The 21,552-nt window shown below is 48.2% G+C and overlaps 1 protein-coding gene across 1 annotated transcript in view; it reads left to right on the forward strand.

Moving 5' to 3' along the window:
* The window catches only part of ARHGAP25 (Rho GTPase activating protein 25), a 39,657-nt gene extending 29,268 nt beyond the window's left edge, over nucleotides 1-10,389 (forward strand). The window contains exons 6-11 of the mRNA XM_066639368.1: nucleotides 424-556; nucleotides 1,882-1,955; nucleotides 3,551-3,672; nucleotides 5,867-6,066; nucleotides 6,388-6,971; nucleotides 9,618-10,389. Of these exons, the coding sequence (XP_066495465.1) occupies nucleotides 424-556; nucleotides 1,882-1,955; nucleotides 3,551-3,672; nucleotides 5,867-6,066; nucleotides 6,388-6,971; nucleotides 9,618-9,816 (1,312 nt within the window). The 3' untranslated portion in view covers nucleotides 9,817-10,389. The remainder of the gene's footprint in view (nucleotides 1-423; nucleotides 557-1,881; nucleotides 1,956-3,550; nucleotides 3,673-5,866; nucleotides 6,067-6,387; nucleotides 6,972-9,617) is intronic.
* The last annotated feature ends 11,163 nt before the right edge of the window (nucleotides 10,390-21,552 follow it).

The following is a 21,552-nucleotide window of genomic DNA, read 5'->3' on the forward strand; positions in this document are numbered from 1 at the left end:
CTTAAATATAGGAACATCCAACACAAATGGAGAATCTGCCTCTGTTTGGGGCACAAATGGAACCAGATACAAATGAATTCAATTTGTATTGGGTGCCATTTGTTCCAAAATGAATGGGCTGTGGAACAAAAGGGAGGGGAGTTCATTTTCTGGATCCCCCCATCATTATCTCTAAAGCTCTAAGGCAGAAAATTGCCTCCTGGCAGCATCAGTCCCTTGGGATGCAGTGTCAGTGCAGGGCGCTGTTTTAGAACATATACAGCGAACTCTGCTTAATTCTGTCTTGTTTTTAGAATATTGCATGTCACCGTTTCTCAGCACTAATCTAATTATGGGGAAAAAGAGATGTGATTCTTTATGGCGGTTTAGTGCGTTAGACTCATTTTTATAGCCTGTGTTTCCAACCCCCTTCTTATTTTGCAGAGATACAGACGTCCACACTGTAGCTTCTTTGTTTAAACTCTACCTGAGGGAACTTCCTGAGCCAGTCGTACCCTGGGCACAGTACGAGGACTTCCTCTTGTGTGGCCAACTTCTGACAGCTGATGAGATGAAGGTATTCAAGTGCACATCCCTTGTTGCATGCTCTACTGTTACGTGCCTTTTGTGTGTTTACTTGGAGGCAAGTTCTACTGTGCTCAATGGAGCTTACTCCTGAGTAAATGTTTCGGATTGCAGCTTCTATTGTAGCAATTTTCAACCACTGTGCCACCCATTGGTGTGCAGAGAATGGTCCACAGGTGCGCCACAGGAGTTTGGGGGTGGGTCATTTGTTAGGAAGGCCAGTGGGGGCTGTGAGCCTCTGGCCGGCAGCATAGTGCGTCTTGTCCATTGTCACAAAACTGATGGTGCGCCTTGACAATTTGAGCTCCTTATCAGTGTGCCATCAGATGAAAAAGGCTGAAAATTGCTGCTCTTTTGCCTTACAGTGCAAGCCAAAGCTTGCCTACTTAGAAGTCAGTTCTATGAAATCCAATGGGACTTTGGGTGCAACCCTAACCCGGGAGCCACGTCGGTGCATTCAGATGTGCCGAGGCGCGGAAGCAAGCTGAAGCCTCCGCGGCAGCTCCTGCGCCACTGCTTGTGTCAGTGCGCTTGCGCCAGCACAAGTGGCGAAGGCAGGTGTGGGGGGGCGGGGAGGGGGCAGGAGGGGGCGTTTCTGGGCGGGGGTGGGAGGGCAATGGCAGGGAGCCGGGGGCGGGGCTGGGACCCAGCAGTTATGCCGGATCCCAATCCCCATCCCCAGAGAGAATGGAGCAGCTTCCAGCTGCTCCTCTCTCCTCTGATTTGTGCCACCTCCAGAGGTGGCGCAGGTCCGAGGAGACCCAATGGGGTGTGCAGCCCTTACCCAGGGGTAAGGGGAAGAGCTTCCCCTTGCCCCTGGCTGAGCCGCTGCAGCCAACAAACCTGCGCTGGATGCAGCGCAAGCCTCCTGGCTTGCCTACTCCAGTACAGGTTTGGATTGCGCCCTAAGAGTCTGATTTTCACATACTTGAAAATCTGCTGCTCTTTGTCTAACACTGATGACTGGGTAGTAAAACTCCTAGAATTGGCAGCTCAGGAACAAGTGGGCATCTGTACAACAAAGTACTGTGCAGGACAACAACTTTCACCCACAGTGTTTGTAATTGGCAAACACTGTAGTAATTGGCAGCTTGGCAATGTTAATCAGGACCCCAGGCTCAGTGCTAGGATGCCCTTCTCCTCCAAGCTCTGCACCTCAGTATGATTTGTCTGGCCTCCATTTGTGTTGCATGCTGGCAGTACATCATTTGAAATCAGAACCATTGAACCAGGGGCAGCTGTGGTTCAGAAATGCTGATGTTTTAGGCTAGGAAGAAATGCTTGTGACCACTAAAGACCACCTTTCTATATTCTTAGGGTTATCAAGTGTTGATGAGGCAGTTGGCCATCCTGCCCCGAGACAATTATAACCTTCTCAGTTACATCTGCCGGTAGGTCTTTCTTCACCGATGCATTTGTAGCTCTGGAAGAATTGAAAAGCTACAGTGGAAAAAACCAGCTCCCCTGCATATAACTAATGTTAGGACTCTGAAGCTGTGTGTGTGGCAGTATCAGCCGGGGGCACTCTCTGTGCACCAAGGTTGTGCCCAAGAACAGAGGTGTCACTGGGGTTTATGTCAGCCGTGCAAGAGCTCATTGCGTCACCCCCATGATGGACCATTCCAAGACCATACAGAGCAAATTTTAATATCACACACACAGCCTCAGTGCAGTGGCATCACTGGGGTTGGTGTCACCCCAATTAACTATTTATTTATTTTAATATGTTGCAGTGCAGGTCACCCAACAATCAGTAGCTAACGTGATGACACACAACTGTTCTAATATTAACTCTGATACATGGAAATGAGAGCTGATTCATACTAACACCTGATTGAGTCTCTGCTGTGTCATAACACCTCATTAGTTCTTGAAGCAGTCAGTCTCATTGGTCAGTTTGGAATCATGAAAATCCACCTTTTGTTACTTAAGGCAGTTGTGATTTCGTTTTCTGGTTATTTGGCTACCTTCTTATAGAATACAGATATTTCAACGTGGTTTGTTCCATTGCATTCTGCATTAAATTACACATTGAATGATATATGATGGTATTATTCAAAAATACCAAGGTCTTCACAATTTTTCCCAGTAGTGATGTCAACTTCTACCTGAGGGCGTCACCCAGTGAGGTCCACACCCCCTAGTGACACTGCTACCCAAGAAGATGCTCCATAATCATCTGCAACAGCCCTGGAGTTCAATGGCACATACTCAACAGAGGTTAACATTGAAACCCTCTTGGTGGAGCCTGGATCAGAGCTTTTCACAGTGGAGTGAACGCACAGTGACCAGACCATTGTATCCCAGTCAAATGCATCCCAATCATTGGCATCCCTGGACATTTGTGCCTTTTTTCCCCCAACCTGGGCATTTGTGTCCCAATATATGTATATTTATATATATTATACTTTTTTATTCTTAAAATGCAAAGGTGGGGTTAAGGCTGGGATAAGAGGTTTGGGATGTATAACATGGGGTTTGTTGCCCAATTGCAGTTTGTTTGTTGCCCAGTTATACTGGGATGCAAATGACTGGGAGGCAAAAAAAAAAAAAAAAAAAAGGACGTGAATGTCCAGGGATGGCATTTGAATAGGACACAGTTGTTCAAGGTCGCAAATACCCTAGTATTGTGAACATGCACAAAGCTGGGATTCCAGACCATGGAGGAACTGAGCAGATTGTGCAGAGAAAATAAACTGTTGGACACAAAATACAGATGCACCATAGAAATCCAAGAAAAAAGTTTTGAAAAATTAACAAGAATGAATTTCAAGCCACACGCTCGCAGAATATAAAGTCTTCAACCAAAGGTCAAATCCATGCTGAGAAACATGGAGAGCTTTTCTTTTGTTTGCGTGATGCTCCTGAACCTCCCCACTCCCCACACACACCCAGGGCTGAAACATCTGCACAAGGCAATAGTAGAACTTTCTAGCTGAGCTGTTGCTGCTGATTTTTCACTTTTCTGTTTCTTGGGTCCTGGCAGGTTCCTGTACGAAGTTCAGCAGAACTCCAGCACCAACAAGATGAATGTGGAGAATCTGGCCACAGTATTTGGTGTGAACCTCATCAGACCAAAGATGCAGGACCCGGCAACTATTATGAAAGGTGTTAAAGGGGTATTCCTGTGGAGTCTTCACAAGGGATGTGCCAGAGCCACTTCCTCAAGTCTTGCGTCAAGTTCTGACTCTCTGCCCCCCTTGACTTGAGTTGCAAACGAGTCATAAAGGGGGCCATTGTGATCCAGAGGCATTTTAGAGTCAGTTTGACTCGAGTTAGAGTCTTTTCAAAAGGCGAGTCAAGCCGTGGGGCAGCTGTGGCTCCACAGAAAGCACAGAGGTGCTGGTGGAGTGTGTGTGTGTGTGTTGGATTTCTCATTGACACTGCCCTGGTTGCCCTTCCTCTGGTTCTCCCCCTAGCCTCATGTAGCCTCCCTTCTTAACTCCCCCCTCGCCTCTTGGAGCCAATGCACCCTCCTCTCACCAAGTCTGAGGCTCGCGCAGCTTCGAGATTGCACACAAGGTCTTTCTGGTCACTTTGGAAGTGCCCCCCCCCCCAAAAAAAAAGGTTAGCAAGCACACAGAGAGACACAGCGGACTAGTGGGCCAAAAGACTTGAGTTAAGAGATCCGAGTCCATGAGTCAAAACTTGTTTTTGAGAAAAGTCATGAGTCAGTTCCGGGTTCAAAAGACACATGTAGAGTCTGTACAAATCATACAAAACATGTATTTTTGTGACTGAGTCTCAGCCCATCCCTGGTTTTCACTATATGTTTCTGTTTAAACAGGTGCAACATTTATAGAAAAAAGGGGCATTCCACTTTGCAAAATTATTCAACTTAATTTACTTTACAACCATTTTGTGATGCAAATATTTTGAAAGTATAATTTTTTAATTGTGTTTAGTTATAAATCATCCTGGTTTGAGCTTGAAGTTCAAGACTGGGTAACACTATTAAAAACAGCTGCCCCAAGACAGTGGGCTGAATCTAGAGAAGCATAAACAGGATTGTGTTTGCACAGTGGGGCTTTTCTGCCCCCTTCCTCCCTCCAAGCCCTCCATACTCCCTGAAAATCAATTGCTGGAGCCAAAATGTGCAGGATGGAGAACTGGGAGGGGGGCAGCAGAAAAGGGAAATGGGTGGAATATGGACAGAGCACTTTGTGTAAGCAGAAATGCCCTCATGCAAGACACCTTTCAACCCAACGCCTGAAGCTTTTTTTCAGTGCCCGCTTCCCAAAGGTTCTGCTCTTTCACCTTCTGGTTTTCCTCTTTGGTTTTTCCCAGCCAAATGGATTGCTCCCTTCTCTTGGAAGCTTCAGCTGCAGTTTGATCAATTGTTAAAGAAACTTTAGGGAGATGACCAGTTTGAACTAATTTCTTTAAGGTGTTTTTGACCCAGCTTTTTGCAGACTAGCCCCAAGGGGGCAGTGCTCCACAGAAGAGCATCTCTCTTCAGTCCCTGGCATCTCCATGTAGGACTAGGAAGGGCCCTTTTCTGTCTGAGCAACAGATTAAAAAGCAGGAGATCAAACCAGCAGCAATGACAAGAATAAAACAGATAAAAGATAAATAGTCGAGACTCCAGAGACGTTATAGACACATGCAGAAAAGATGAATTTCACTTGGTACCTAAAAGGCAACAACAGGAGCACAGGGCTTTGAACCAACCACTGAAAACGGAAGCACCCAGAGAAAGGCCTCTGAAGAGGTGGCAGTGGGTGGGCAGGTTTGTGTAGGAGAAGGCAGACCTTGAGAGGTAATCTAGACGTACATTCACGCTTGCACTGCTTTCTCAGTCTGCCTCACACAATAGTCTGCCTCACTCTGCAGAGGGAATCTGCTCTCCCTCATGGAGGGTTTCCAGCAGAGGGAGGACAGCCACCTGTCAGGGACGCTGTAGTAGTTCTGTGTACTGAGCAGTGGGTTGGACTGGATGACCATCAAGGTCCATTTCCGCTCTAGCATCCTCCAATTCTGTTTAGCCTTAAGGTTGCAAAGATGCGAGGGCGGGTTTGCTCTGGGTATATTTTTGTAGTGGCCCTTCTCTCACCAGGAGGAATTGTTGAAAATTGTTCCTAGGCCTTGCCAAAACCTGGAATTTCACACTGAGCAATGAATCCAAGAGTGCTTAGCTGAGTGTCCAACGTTCAGTGGTCTCCTTATTTCTAAGAGTAGGTCACAGGACCTGCCCCTGCCAGCTGTCAGTACTGTTGCCATCCAGTTCCTCTCTTCTTGCCCTTCTGCCTGCCATCGTGTCAAATGTTCATAACTTGACCTTTCAATGCTCCATCCTTTCCAGGTACTCACCAGATCCAGAAAGTGATGACTGTTATGATCAGTGACCACACGAGACTCTTCCCTGCATCCAAGGACATGGTGCCTTCTCCCCCTATCCAGAAGAATGATTCTAAGGCCCCAGTGCCACGTAACTCAGTAGGCTGGGATGCAGCGCTGGCATCATCACCGTCCAGGGGAGAGAGTAGAAGTTCCTGGCAAACTGTGAGTTGTGTTGTGAATCTCTTGTCCAGATGGCTGAAGGCACCCAAGACTTGGTGTGTGTTTTAGGCACTCCTGAATTTATGCAGGTGTCAAGAATAAGCACCTCTCTCCTGGCCAAATGCATTCCCCACCCCCCAAGGATAGTTCTCTGTGTATACTGGGGCTGGGTATACTGTGTATACTGAGACTCCCTGTCTCTGGCATTGTTCATGAATGGGGCAAACTGAGAACCACAAGCATGTCTGAAGTCATTACATCTAACTTGGCCCTTATTCTCACTGGGTGAAATTGCTGTAATAAAATCTTTGCCTTTGTTTTCAGAAGGATGATCTAGAAGCTTCCAGTTCTGGATTGGCTGGTAGGTCAGACTTGTCAGCAGAAGATAATGGCGAATTGCCATCCAAAAATACGTTGGGGACGTGGGCCTCACAGTCCAGAAAAAGAACTCAGACTCTTCCAAACAGAAAATGTTTCCTGAGCACTTCTTTCAACAAAGTGAAAGAGATTGCGGATGAAAGTGACATTTTCAGTGGTGACTTTTGGTCATCTTCTCCTGTGAGTCAGCCGGAGTTTGTTCCTTCAACAGGTGGCCACAGGAGGTCACTATCGCAGGGACTTACCAAGTGGCTCAACTTTCCACAGACTTCAAACTCGAACAGCATCCGTAGTTCCCCAGTGGAAATTAGAGAAGACACGCACGAGAGGACTTTGAGCACCATTAGTGATATTTTGGAGAAGAGCTCACCTCCTCCAGAAAGTCCCAGCCCCACAGCTGCGATGCAGCCCCTGATTTCTGCAGGTGAAGCTGCTTCTTTGCAGGAGCCTGAGGAGCTTAGGAAGATTATTGCAGAGCTGAAGAAGGAGATGGAGTTGCAGAAAAAGGACTATGAAGAGCAAATTAAGAGGTATACAGTGAATCATTTTTTCCCTCCCCTGTAGTTTGACACCTGTTGTTCGGTTTAAGTAGTATAAAAGTTATGGTCTGTATTATATTTCTGTGGCATTGATTGTAGTGTTGTTAGCACTTAGCTTTAAGTGCCTCGGGGCCGAAGGATGAGAAATACCTCTTTTCAAAACTAGATAGTATTTTTCTTCAACTGTGAAGGACCGGAAGAGTCTAGCTCACCGGTGGAGTGCATTATTTGCATATAGAAGCTTCTTGGTTCAGTGCCTGGCACTTCTAGTTAGAGCAGGGGTCTCCAAACCCTGGCCCAGGGGCCAGATGCGGCCTGCAGCAAGACTCTATCTGCCCCGCAGCCAGGCTCTTGTCCCCTGAAAGCCTCTGGCCCACTCAAGTGAACACGACCAGACCTGTGCACTGCTTGTGTCTGGAGGCTGTTCTGAGGGCCAGAGAGGTTGAATGAATGAGCCCATTCATCATTTATTCACTCATCTAAGTTCCATCTCTTATTTATTTAAATTTTATATTTAAATTTTTTTTTCCGGCCCTCAACATCATGCCAGATATTTGATGCGGCCCTCTGGACAAAAAGTTTGAAGACCCCCGAGTTAGAAGAATCTCGAGTAGCAAGGCTGAGGAAGGTCCTGGAGAACTGCTCCTAGGCAAAGAAGCAGGTCCTGCCCATCCGTGAGGCCAGCTGAGATGGCTACCTGAGGTAGCAGATTGGTGAAGGTGCCCACCTCCATCCATCCAATTGGCCTCCACTGCTTCATCTTCCTCAGCACTCCCCTCCTCTCCACATTTCTTTTTCCACTCCATCCTCCTCTTTCATTTACAATCCAGGATGTGGGATGAGCAGAAGCTGGCACATTGCCAGGTAAGGGGGAGTCTGCTTTTGACACACCATCTCAGCTGCCAGGAACCTTGACCCAGCTCTGCAGAGTAGACAGGCTGGTGATTCAGTTTGGAGTGCTAGGCGAAAGTCAGGCTCAAAATGTCCCAGGGAGCTGGCTGTGGGTCCAAGTGGGACATAAGGCCAGAGCACAGGCTCCAGAGAAGCAAGCTAGCATCAGAGGGGCTGGAGTCAGGTGTTTAGTCCAGCTCAGGCAGGGCTCAAGCTTCAAGGCATCGATCAGGAAAGGGAGCTAAACATAAGAACATCTGAAGAGTCCTGCTGGATCGAGCAAAGTCCTGGATCAAGCATCTAGTCCAGGTTCCTGTATTTCAGTGGCCCACCAGATGCCTCTGGGAGCACACAAGACAGTGAGGTCCCTGCATCCTGTTGCCGCTCCTTTGCATCTGGCATTCTGAGGTAACCTCCTTCTAAAACCAGGAGGTTGCACATACCCATCACAGCTTGTAACCTGTGATGATGGACTTTTCCTCCATAAATCTGTCCAATCTTCTTTTAAAGGCATCTAGGCTTTCAGGTGCCATCACCACATCCTGTGGCAAGGAGTTCCACAGATTAATCACACACTGGGTAAAGAAATATTTTTTTTGTCTGTTCTCATTCTCCCACCGCTCAATTGAAATCCCCTGGCTCAGTAGCAGAACAGCCACTTTGCATGCTGGAGGTCCCTGGTTCAATCCCCAGCCTCTCCACGTTGGGGAGGAAAAATTCCCACCTGAATCCCCAGACATCAGCTGGGACAGCGTCTACCACACTGCACTGACTTGGATAATGGTGAGGCAGTGCTCAGGCAAGCTGGCTAGATGGCACCCTTGATGCACTGAGCTCAGCTGGGCTGTGCAGGAGGTACAGCCTGGCTGCAGATGCCTTGCCCCTTCCAGGCAGTTTCTTGCATTGAGAGATGAGCTGCTTTGAAAAGGAAGGAGAACTTCTGCAGAACTCAAGCCTGCATGCAGTAATTGCTGCAGCCCAAATGAGTGATTCTCCACCCCTTTTAATGCTGTGCTTCTGTGCAGCCCTCATTTGATTCCAGTGAGGCTGTGGCAGGTCCTGATATGATTGTGAGGTCAAGCTTATTCATTTATTCACATTTCTGTACCTCCTGTCCTCCAAGGAGCTCGGGGTGGTGTATGTGGTTCCTTCCTTTCTTTTGTCTTGACAACAGTCCTGTGAGGTAGGTGAGGCAGAGAGAAAGTGACTGGCCCAAGATCACCCGGGAAGCTTTGTGGCTGAGAGAGAATTTGAACCTGAATCCAGTGGCGTAGCTGGAGGGGGGAGCACTCAGTCTGGCAGGGAGCCTCAGTGCGGCGTGCAAGCAGCCCCTCCCTTTGGAGCCATTCCTGGCGGGGGATGCAAATCAGAGCCGTATGGGGAATGGCTCCGAAGGGAGGGCTGCTTGCAGCCGCACTGAGGCCCCCTGCCAGACTGAGTGTTCTGCCCCCCCTCCAGCTACACCACCACCTGGATCTTCCAGGTCTCAGTCTGACTCCCAAATCACTACATCCTCAGCCTGCCTATTATCTGCCTGCCAATTTGCTACTCTTAGTGGCACCTCAAATCTGCCGAATGTAGTGTCCAGCTCCCCTTGTCTTGTAGCAGATGGTGGCCTGTCTGATTGTAGAATTTAACAAGGGGGAAGGTGAGGCTCTTTCTTCAGCCCTCCCCTGCCCCTTCACTGCTCAGTGATGTGCAGCTCCGTTCCTTGGAGTCCTCCTTCTGATGTTGTGTCTCTTGCAGCCTGGAGAAGGAAAACTATGACGTCTGGGCCAAAGTGGTGAGGCTGAACAAAGAGATTGAGAGAGAAAAGAACAAATTTGTGGAATTGGAATGCAGGCTCCAGGACGTGGAACGTTCCCGGGAGGACGTGGAGAAGAAGAACAAGCTTCTAGAGGACTCCATAAAGTCCATGAGCCAGGCGGCCACAAAAGGCGATTAGGGACAAGGCCACCTCTGGGCGAGAAGAGGGGAGCATTTTGCATGCATTTTTGTGGTAGCTGGTAGCCCCCTGAAGGAATGTCACAAGCAGACTGGTGGATTCTCTGGTCATGTCAGATGCCAACATGTCAGGTGGCCAACAGAGCAAGGCTCCAATTCACCTCCAAGAAGTCCCCAATTTGAGATATTCCTTGAGTCCTAACTGTTTTATGTTAGAATTTGTGGTGTCGCAGCCTCCTTGCATCTGGCCAAACCAGCGTACCTGCCTGGGAGGAGAGTAAATGCTTTTAGTTGATTTTTGGGTTGCCAGGTTTCAGGATTTGACCCAACATTTAAGGGTTTTTAGCTGCCTCCTCAAATTCACCAGGAGAATGTTGTAAAATCCAGGGTGATATGGGGTATGCCATCAGAATTTGAACCTGAATCCAGTGGCGTAGCTGGAGGGGACAGGCTGTTTCCTAAACCCACTCTTTTTCCAGCACGTCCATCCCATATAGGGTATGCCATCTCTTTCAGTGGAAGAGAGCCATGAAGGTATAATAATATTAACAATAAATAAATGAATATTTTAGAACACTTGGGAAAGATGGTACTAATTATGCAGTAGAAAATAGTGACAAGAACATAAGAAGAGTCCCACTGGATCAGGCCAAAGGCCCATTTTATCCAGCTTTCTGCATCTCTCAGCGGACCACCAGATGCCTCAGGGAGCTCACAAGACAACAAGATACTTGCATCCTGTTGCCACTCCCTTGAATCTGGCATTCTGATGTAGCCTACTTTCAAAACCAGGAGGTTGCACAGACCCATCATGGTTTGTAACTTCTGATGGACTTTCCTTCTAGAAATCTGTGCAATCCCCTTTTCAACGCATCCGTGCCAGATGCCATCACCACTTCCTGCGGCAAGGAGTTCCAGAGACTAATGACACGCTGGGTAAATAAATATTTTCTTTTGTCTGTTCTAACTCTCCGAACACTCAATTTTAGAGGAGAGTATTGAGAGAACTGAGCTTTCTTAAACATTTGGAATGTGACATGAGGCTCTGTCCTTGCTCCAGCAAGACCTCTGTGGTTCCTTTTACACCAAAAAGAGAGATTGGTCCATAAAAAATGATCAAAGGATTTTGCAATCTCCTCTAAGGTTTCAAATGACCACACCCATTTACACATGTCGGTGACCAGAGAGTACTGCCTGGAACTGTGAGTTGGTCAAAGGCAACCTTTGGCATGTCCTCGACATGCCACACTGACCTCTATAGTTTTCACCACTTGTGATGTCATTTCCAGCTTCCAGGAGACTTTGCAGGTGGAGTAAGAGGGACAGATAATTTGTTACTGCTGATGGTGGCCCTAGAAACAGAGCCGCAGAACCAGGAAGAGATTTTCAGCCATTTTCAACCGCTGTGCTTCAAACCCCCGCGGCGCACCAATGTACTACGGCACTGGTTAAAAATGGCTATTGATCATCAAGATGGAACCACTGGGACAGATTGTTTGGGTTGTGATGTCGTAATAATCTGATGCCAAACTACATGCATCTTGTCTACCTTGATCCTCACTTAGTGGCTATTTCCACATCTTGTGGTTTTTGATGCCATAATGTTGGCTCCTGCGCCATGTGATGTGCTTCAGACAAAGTACAGGCTCTATTAGCATAATGTTTTCGGAAAGACATCAACATATGTGTTGTTTTTTTTAAAAAAGCTTGTTTACTTCCATGTTAAAATGCTTTCCTTAATAGACAAATAGCACATTTTAATGATGCAAAAGGCCCAGGGGCTCTGAGAGCTGGCAAACGGGGTTGCCCTCTAACTTTAAATGAGAAATGCCACCACTTCCTTTGCAGAGAGGTTTGTATCAAGCCATGCCTGTTTCCAAAGAACGCCATTAACCTATTTGAACAATTTCTTAAAATCTTTCGCTATGGGGTTTACAAGAATCCTATGGAAAGTGTTTGCTTTGCAGACTGAAGGTCAGGGCAGCGGGAAATGGAGCTAATGGCTGTATTTAGAGAGAGGTCTTTGCTTGGGGGCGATGACCTGACTCCACCATAGCACCACAGCAGCTGGTCGATGAAAACATCACCCACTCTGTATTTTGGGACTGTTTTCTCACTGAGTGCAACAGCTGCTGGTATACATCAACCATGTGCCTTAATCAAGCCTGATTGGACCCATTTTGTCACATTCAAGCATTGCCCAAAAACCTTTACTACTTACTTACTTACTTACTACTTACTTACTTTACTTTGCTTTGGCATTTTAGAAACGAGCGTTTGGGAGCGAGACTTGTATGGTGCTGATGTGAACGGGGGGAATCTGCCAGGCAGCCTCTGCCCTAAAATCCTGAACATCGAGATCAGTGGTCTCCAAACTGCAGCCCCAGATTCTTGTTCTGGGTGTGGCAGAGGTGAAGCCTTGTCGTTCTGCCCTGCAGTCACTCACCATTCATCACATCCGATTGCTGTAGAGCCTCACCCTGCTGGGCAGCCACTTCTGCAGCATGTTGCCCCAGAAGGCTCTGTGCCCCAATTTCCCAGCAGGAATGGCTGCCCAAGTGCAAGGCTCTGTGATGATTGGGTGCAACAAACGGTGGCTGTGGGGTGGAACGGTAAGGCTTCTACACTGCCACGTTGGGAACAATAATCCTGGCGCACCAGATCCAGCCCATGGGTCATAAACTGGAGCCCCCTGGTTTGGACAAAGATGCAAGAAGTTCATTGTGGTGACTCAGGGCGCAATCCCAGCTAATTTTTCCAGTGCTGATGCAGCCCTGGGGAAGGGAATCAACATTCTTTTGCCTTGAGGAGGTCTCCGTGACTGCCCCTCCACTGAAAGATGCAGCACATGCCCTGTTGGCACAGCTGCATCAGCACGGGAAAGTTGGGCAGGATTGGGCCCTCGGCGATCAACCCAGGGGCCTCCAAACTATAGCCCACAGACTGGATCCGGACCACTGAGAAAATCCTCTCAGGAGCAGCAGTGGCAAAGGCTTTCTGTTCTGCTCCGCAGCCTCCAACTTTCCTAGCTGATCTTTGCAGAAACTTGTGCCAGGCAGTGGCTTCCTCTGGGAAATTGGGGTGCGGAGCCTTCGGGGCTCTGTGATAAAATGTGATTAAAGAAATAAATGTGCAGGAAGGCCCAGTCTAAGAAAAGCTGGACTAGCCCTTGATTTTGGCTGTGATCTGGCCCACTTGCCTCTGTGCACTTGGAAAGGCTCCCTCTTCTGCATGGTAATATCATCTGCAGGACCTGGTGGAGCTTGTGAAAATTTGACTTATCACGCGTAAAAACATGCAGCGATATTTTGACCCTCTTGACACAACGTCCTGATAATAGGAGCTGAGAACGGGGACGTGGCTTGCTCAGGCTGGCTCATTGTCACTGCAACCAGAGAGCTATTTTCAAAACAGTGACTGTCTCCAGCGAGGCATAAAGCAGCTGGAGCAGGAGAAGGGGGCCAGCAGATGCATCTCTTCTTTGAGAAATTAGGGTGCATGTGCAAAAAGCTGGCATTTGCTCCCCTGAGCAAATGAGCTGCTAATCTTTTTTCTTTCCCAGAAAGCCTCCAGCCTTTTAAATCCCTTCCCCTTTTTTTGGGAGTGAGAAATTAGGTTTAAAAGAAAGGAAGGGGAATGAAACAGTGGGGAAAGGGGAAAGGAAAATAAAGGAACAGAGGAAAAAGAAGAGACCCTCTCATCACAAGCCAGGCCATGCATCATAAACAAATGGAAGGGATGGACTGTCCCCGATATTTTATCAGCACTTCTGAACTGAGCCTAACTGTGTACAAATGGTTCAGAGGTTTTGATGACCATGTGGAAGTCGGGGCCGGGGGGGGGGGGCAGAACATCCTGATCCTCTGTCTCAATGCATTAATTTGCCATGCTATGACACATAACCAGATTAGTTTATTTAAAAGGCAACTAGGTGATAGAAGTTTTTTAAATGATGCATGCATGGAGAAAGGGGGCAGAGAAGTCCCCTCCCCCTTATATTAGTAGAAAACAGGGTCATCTGATGAAATTGACTGGCAGGAAATTCAGGGTAGACAAGAGAAAGTCCTTTGTTACAAAATGCAGACTTAATGTATAGCCACAAGATAAGGAGGCTGTTCATAGGTAATTCTATACCCAGGCACACATTTCTGGGTGAATTACTGTACCTGGGTCCATTTTTATAGCTCAACAGTTTGTGCACCCTGTATGCAACTTGCACCTGCATTGAATGGGAACAGGTGAAAAACCATGTGCACCCAACATGCAGACTTGCGCCCAATACACAGCTGTACCCAGGTACAGATCAACATGTAAACAGCCCTGTGGTGATGACCAGAATGCCTTGGGGGGTGGGGGTTACATTCACAATGGAGAAAAGTTCTGTCTGAATAACTGGGCAGAGCCTCCTTGTTCAGAGATAGACCACCACTAAATACCAGTTACGGGGGGAAGACATGGTGGGAGAAGACTTCATACCTTGCTTGTGTATTTCATGAGACATTGGATTGGGCCAATGTGGAAAGCAGAATGGTCGGATCCAGCAGGGCTCCTCTTTCTCGCCTTCCTCCTTTCCAAAAGTCCTGTCCAAAACATCCCTTCCGTGTGTTTTTTTCTAAAGCTCTGAAAGCATCAAGAGTGACTGTCTGAAAGACAGTTGGTCAAACCGAGTGCGATCTTGATGACTCTACTAAGGTTAATCTTATTATGTTTGACCTATTGCCAAGATTTCAGCTCTTTAGCCCAGTATTTCTTAACCAGTGGTACTTGAGGTTGTGACTGGTGGTATATGAGGGACCCCCAGCCCCACAACCTGGTAGTGAGATCAGCAACACAATGTGACAAACAGCAGTAGGAGGCTCGGCTTGGCAGGTAGAGGTCCAACGTGTGCTTTTTGCACACTCAATAAAGCCCTCCAGTCTGCCCTGAGCCTCTTACCAGTGTTGGTTGTATTGCAACTGGACTCCTAATCCAGAGGTAACTGAAAATGACATCATCACCAGTTACTTGCAGTGGTACTTCCAATAGGTGGACCGTGCAAAGTGGTATGGCGAGGGACAAATGGTCGACTCCAGCCGATTTGAAAATACTGTTTCACTCTTCGGCTCTTGTTCAGCTATTTTCATTTGGTGTGCTGTGATAGGTTCACAGGTGTGCTGTGGGAGTTTAGAGCACAGTAATTGGAAAAACTCTTCGAGGTTCTGCAACTCTTTCTAGTGCAACTATCTGTAATAACAAATTGTCTGTCCCTCTTCCTCTGCTGGCAGATTAGCCAGAGGAAGACAGAAAATTCATTACTACAGACAGTTGCCCTAGAAACAGAGCCATAGAACCTGGATGAGTTTCCCGGAAGCGGCATCACAAGAGGTGAAGACCATAGAGAAGATCCTAGTGGTACGTGTTCCATGAGATGAAACATGTTGAAAATCAGTGCTGGAGTTCCTTGTTTGAAAGGAGAGACATGAAAAAGTCTTGTTTTCAGGTTGGTCTAGTAAATTGGTGAGTAAAGCCTTAATGGCACCAAATTTGGGGTTTATACTTTCAAGCTTGAGGGGATGTACCCTAACAATATTGCTACCCTCTCTGAGGGTGTCAGTCACAAGGTTCCTTGTGGGACAGTCAGGGGAGGGTTCCGAACAAAGTTTGCAAGTCCCTTGGCAACCCCTTGCACCTCCTTCGGGAGGCCTTCCTCATACTTTGAGGATGGTGGCGCTTGTGGTAGTGAGATAAGCCTGAGTAGCAGGCCCTGTTTCTCACATGGTAGGACCAAGTGCTTTCATTATACTGAGGTAAGCAACACCCTTCAGTACATGTGGAAACAGAGGTTTGGAAACCCGGTTGGAAGAAAACAAGCTGCCACCACTGAAGTGCTACCAGGACCTTGGCACGGAGTCAAGAATGTTGCACCAAGTTGTGGAAAAAAACACAGGCGCCCGCAGGAGATCACGTACTTTCTTTCACATCTTGCTTTGCCTCTTTTGTTCCGGGGAAGGGGCATCATGTTGAGGGCCTTGCCAGGAGCTGAACATTGTGTGATGCACACAGGTTCGAAGATGCAAGAGGTCTGCTGTGCAGTATAACCACCAGCCTGTTATTCATGCATAGTGGCCCACCAGGAACTCACAGCCCAATCCTGAACTGTCTAGAATTTGGGGCTGCTGCAGCACCAAAAATGGCTGCTGCAGTATCCAGTGCGCCCTGGGCAGCTACTGCTGGCTCCTCGGGAGAAGGGGACCACACCTCCTCCCATTCCCCACCCTCCCCCACTTCCCCCAGCCCCAGAACGCCTCCTCCCTGCCTTCCCCCATGCCCCCACATCTCCTGAACCATCACAGACGGCTCAGCAGGGCCTAGGAGAGGGGAGTAAAGGGGGTAATTCGTATCCGGGCCAAGGGTCAAAAGGGGGGCCCAGGAGCCAGAGGAGAGGGCCCGGAAATTTCCTGGGATCTGACATTTTCCCCTCTACTCAGACATGTTGTCCATACTGGATGCTGGGGACACTACCATGACTGGGGATACTGGGGACACTTGCTCCCAGTGTGGAAGGGATTGTCATTTCCGAATCGGCCTTTTCAGCCACACTAGATGCTGTTCCAGAACCACCATTCAGAGCGCGATACCATAGTCTTTTGAGACTGAAGGTTGCCAAGTACTGATGCCACATGGGTGGGTAGACCTGGGCTGCAAAGACTTTTCCAGCTGTCTCTACCCTTCCCTCACCCTGCTTGCCCTATTCTACTCACATGTCACCACCCTCCCCTGCTTTGTTTCACCCTTCCCCCTTTGCAAAGGGGCCCCAAAGAAACTTTGTACCCCCTGATAATATTCCTCTCAGAGGCCCTGCAGCTCAGAACCCATCAGCCTATATGTGAAGTTTTGATTTTTTGTCCCCATGTGCATGACTTTACACTGACTTACATTGAAATGCATCTGCCATTTTGCTGCCCATTCTCCCAGTTTCGACAGATCCTTCTGGAGCTCCTCACAATCTCTTCTGGTCTTCATCACTCAAAAAAGTTCGGTGTCATCACCTGATTTATTTGAATATATAACAGTACACATCACCCAGCAAATCATTAACCAACAAAAAAACCAGTGGCCAACTTGATGACACACAACTGAATCAGAGTTCTAGTATTAGCTCTGAAATGAGAGCTAACTCGTACTGACATTTTATTGGTTCCCTGTTGTGTCATAACTATACCTCATTGGAACAAGCAGTCTCATTGATCAGTTTTGAGTAATGAAAATCCACTTTTTGTTACATAATTCAGTTGTGCTTTTGTTTTCTGGTTATTTGGCCAGACCTTTTGATAGAATGCAGTTATTGCAATGCAGTCTGTTTCATTGCATTCTGCATTTCATTATGCATCGAATGATATATGACATGATGGCATTATTTGAAAATACCAAGATTTCACAATTTTGGCCAGTAGTGGTGTCACCATCACCCTCCAGAAAGTGTCACCTGGCGTGATCCCCGCGTCCCCCCAGCAACACCACTGAGCGGTTGGAGAAGTTAACTAAACTAGGGCACTGCAGGGGATTTTGGCAACATACAATGAAACCTCCTAAAAGCCCAATGGGTGGGAAAATGACCGTTCCTTTACCATTGCTAGTTAATGTGTCCAAAATATGTTCTGTGATATTGGCCACAGATGGCTGTTTGCTCAATGCAGTCTTGGTTACTTGAGTGTTTGTGTTTCTGGCTTCAGGTTTTGACTTGGCTTGAGCTGGTGGTGACAGCTCAGGAAACGGATCCCACAATAAATCTTTGCAACTAGAGATTGAAAATACTCTAATCTCTGCAAAGATAAGGAGTTGCCACAGCAAATGACAACAGGCACCCCAAAGCAATGGGTGCGAGGAATGTTTGATGGTTCATGTTCGTTAGCTACTGCTCTTGGGGCCTTCAGAGACCACCCTGTCTTTAAACCTCCTCATTTAACTCAACGCGGAACATTTCAACACCATCTTCAGCTCATGCCCTGCTTAACCTCATCAGCAGAAGGGTCAGTGACACTTGCATTAAGAAGTGTCAATGAAAAGGCATTAAAGATTTGGGGCATATTACATGTTGTGTTGTGTTTGGACCAGGAGTGCTGCAAGGGGCCTTTGGATAGAAAATCCAAATGGCAACTCCTTTCCCCTTCTACTGATTTATAGAGCAAAATCCACTAGGATGTTCTCCGATCCAAGCTCCATTTGAATGACTGAGAGTTGTGCAAGATCACTGTTGTCAAATTCATAAATAGCCAAGACCATCATCATATCAGGTGATGGCAAAGTTCAGTATGAATATTTGCTAGTTTAGAACTTAAAGTTGTACTCTCCAACAGTGGCATAGCTAGATGGGGTGCAAGGCACTAAGTTTTGCAGGGGCCTTCACTGTGGTGTGCAAGAAGCCTCTGCCTCCCCCTTCTGGGTGGTAGGAACAAAATCAGAGACATACACCTCCCTGTATTCCTCTGCATTTTGCTCCTACTGCCAGGAATGATTCCAAAGGGAAGAGGGAGGGGCTTCTTGCATGCCACGGGGAGGCTCCAGGACCCATTGGAAGCGAAGTCATGGCCAGAAGTGACATCATCAAGCAGATTAAAATAAATAATTATAAATAGTTAAATTAAAATGAAAGAAATAATTAAATAAGGGGGAGCCAGCCCTGTTCCACCAAGTGAGTTTTCTCTGTAGTCTGCCTGCAATAACTCCCCTCCCCAAAGAATCACTGAGATCTTCAGCCCTCCCCAGTGGCCAGTTTAAAGTCCTTCTACTTCAAGCACATCAATACAAAGACCCACCTGGCTTTACAACTCTGAGAGCCCAATCCTATGCCTGTCTACTCAGAAGTAGGTCCCATTAGAGTCAGTTGGGCTTACTCCCAGGAAAGTGTGGGTAGGATTGGGCTGTGAGGGAACCTGCAAGTGCAAAATAGGAAACATTCCCCTTACCAGCTCAAGCCTCTTTGTTGGTCCTTTCTAGTGGGTGGTGGTGGCGGCGGCTGCCTTTTGAGGCTTTTGTTGCACTCCAGTCCCATCGGATCGGGACCATTCTGGTGTCCTCACATTCCCCTTTGCCTGGCCTGACCACCAGCCAAGGCACGTCTGCCTACTTGCAAGTAAATGCGACCGTGAGGCTGCTTCACTTCCCACAGGGCTCCACACACTCGCAGCTGGGGGGAGGGACCTCCTCCTCTGGTGTTTTTGGGGGCTGCATTCATTGGATCAGGACCATTCTGAGTTGGAGTCCTCTCAGCCTGCCCTTTTCAACTGACCAAGGCCAGGTCGCCTACTCGCAAGTAAATGCGGCCACGTGGCTTCCTTTCCCTTCCCATAGAGCTGAATACACTCGCAGCTGGGAGGGAGAACCTCCTTCCCGGGTGTTTTTGGGGGGCTGCACTCATTGGATCAGAACCATTCTGACGTCCTTGGAATCCTCTCAGCCTGCCCTTTCTGACGGACTAAGGCAAGTGTGCCTACTCGCAAGTAAACGCGGCCACGTGGTTTCACTTGCTTTCTATAGGGCTGAATAGGGACCTCCTTCTCGGGTGTTTTTTGGGGGCTGCATTTACTGGATTAGGACAATTCAGGTGTCGTTGGATTCCTCTCAGCCTGCCCTTTCTGATGCTGTAAGGCAGTAGTATTCAAACCGGGGCGTCGCGACGCCCCAGCCTGTGGGTCCTGGCCTCTGCCCTCTTAAGGGGCGGGGGCAGCCAGGAGACAGGGGGAAGGCAGTGGCGTGATCTACAGGATTGTGCCGCTCAGGGGGGCTGCAGGGGCTTGGGTGCACTTGCCCAAGACTCCTGCAGTCTCCCGGGGTTGCGGGGAGCCCTGCAGGGCTTCAGCAGGGCTCCCCAGGTCAGGAAAAGCAAAAGTGGAGCGATCACACCCCGCTCCGCAAAACCGGAAGCAGAGCACGATCGCTCCGCTTTCCCTTCTGATGGGCTGCAGGGACTGGGGTGCATACTCCAGTCCCTGCAGCAGCCGTCCCTGTGTGCAGGGAACCCCGCGCAAGCACCTGCAGGGCTCCCCAGGTCAGGGAAAGGGAGAGTGGGGCGATCGCGCTCTGCTTCCGCTTTGGTGGAGGCAGAGCAGATTGCTCCACTCTCCCTTTCCCTGATCTGGGGCACCCTGCAGGCGCTCACGCAGGGCTCCCCGCACACAGGGATGGCTGCTGCAGGGACTGGTGAGTGCATCCCAGTCCCTGCAGCCACCTGAGCAACTCGATCCTGGGGATTGTGTCGCTGCCTTCCCCCCGCCCCTGCAAAGACTTACTGCAGGTTTCAAACTCCCAGAGAGTTTGGAAACTGCAGCACTAAGGCATGTTCGCCTACTCGCGAGTAAATGCGTGATATGGCTCACTTTCACTTTCCATAGGGCTCCCTGCATTTTTTCCTTCCGGTTTTTTGGCCATAACGTTTGAAGGAAAGGAGCTCTCCCAGTGGGGTTTTTTGCATTGTATTCAGCTGGACATTCCGCATCCAACAGTGTATGGCATGATGCGGTAGCTCCTAGGCGCAATTTTAGCGTGTCACCCCCTAGGGCACATCACCCCCCGGGAGCGTCACCCGGTGCGGCCCATACCCCCCGCACTCCCTATCAATGCCACTGCTAATGCAGCCATGCCAATGGGGTGTGCACTGCCTTCTGCGGTGGGGAGGCAATCATGAGGCTTCCTCAAGATATGGGAACATTTGTTCCCTTACCTCTGTGGTTGCACTGGTGCTGTAAAGTTGGATAGGATTGGGCCCACAGATTGCAAGATTGTTGATTAGAGCTGGCTTTAAAGCATTAGACCCATTGCTCCCAATTGGGCTCCACGCCTAAGGGGCCCCTGCGCTAGGGTAATCTACTCTAGTCTTGCATGCAATTTAATACCCGCATGTGCTTAGATCCATTTGGTTCATTAACTCACATGTGTTTTTTAAGCACATGTTTTGATTGCCCTCCATTCTATCATAGAGATATAAAGTCTAGAATAAATTTTATGTAAACCTCTACAGGGGTCTGGGTTCTACAGAGCTTGGCCTGGGACCCCGCAAAACATGTTTCCAATTGGGCCCCGCAGCTTCTAAGGTCGGTCCTGCTGTTGATGGTGCTGTTATAACTGACCAGAGATGGAAGCATGCAGTCTGAAGTAAGGAATGGGGGGAGGGGGTGTAGGGCAGCAACTGTCCTCCCACCCTTCTTAGCTGAAATAGCACCGTTGACATCATACTTTTAAAGTTTCTGTTCATTCTAAAAGGTCTTCCCCGAGCCTTGGTCTGTCATCATTACAGCTTAAAGGTACAGTTGCAAAATATTTTTTAGGCTTCACTTTTTAAAATAAATAATCCAGTAATGAAGACAGATGGAAGGGCACTTGTAAACAAAGCTTCTATCTTGGGTTGCTTTTCTCCAGTTTTGGTTTGCTTCCTGATATAGTAAGTGACCCAGTGGCAGCCACACAGTTCCCATCCCATTAAACGGCCTTGCTTAAATGATGTCAAACTGAAACATCTAAAGATTTCGGCCCAGAACTGCAGTTCTTCAAGCATGAAACGGATGTTTAAATTAAGAGGCTTCTTGAAGCAACTCTCTTTAAAAAAAAAAAAAAAATTCTTCCATTTTTCCTACAGAACATCCAAGAGTTGTAGCCAAGAGTTTTGTGGTCACAGATCTGTTGTGGCAGAAATGCACTGATGGCAGGATTCTTAACCTGTGGGACCAGCACCCCATGGGATGCATGAAGGAGGCCCAGAGGG

The sequence above is a fragment of the Tiliqua scincoides genome, chromosome 11 (assembly GCF_035046505.1).
Source record: "Tiliqua scincoides isolate rTilSci1 chromosome 11, rTilSci1.hap2, whole genome shotgun sequence".
NCBI classification, from domain to species: domain Eukaryota; kingdom Metazoa; phylum Chordata; class Lepidosauria; order Squamata; family Scincidae; genus Tiliqua; species Tiliqua scincoides.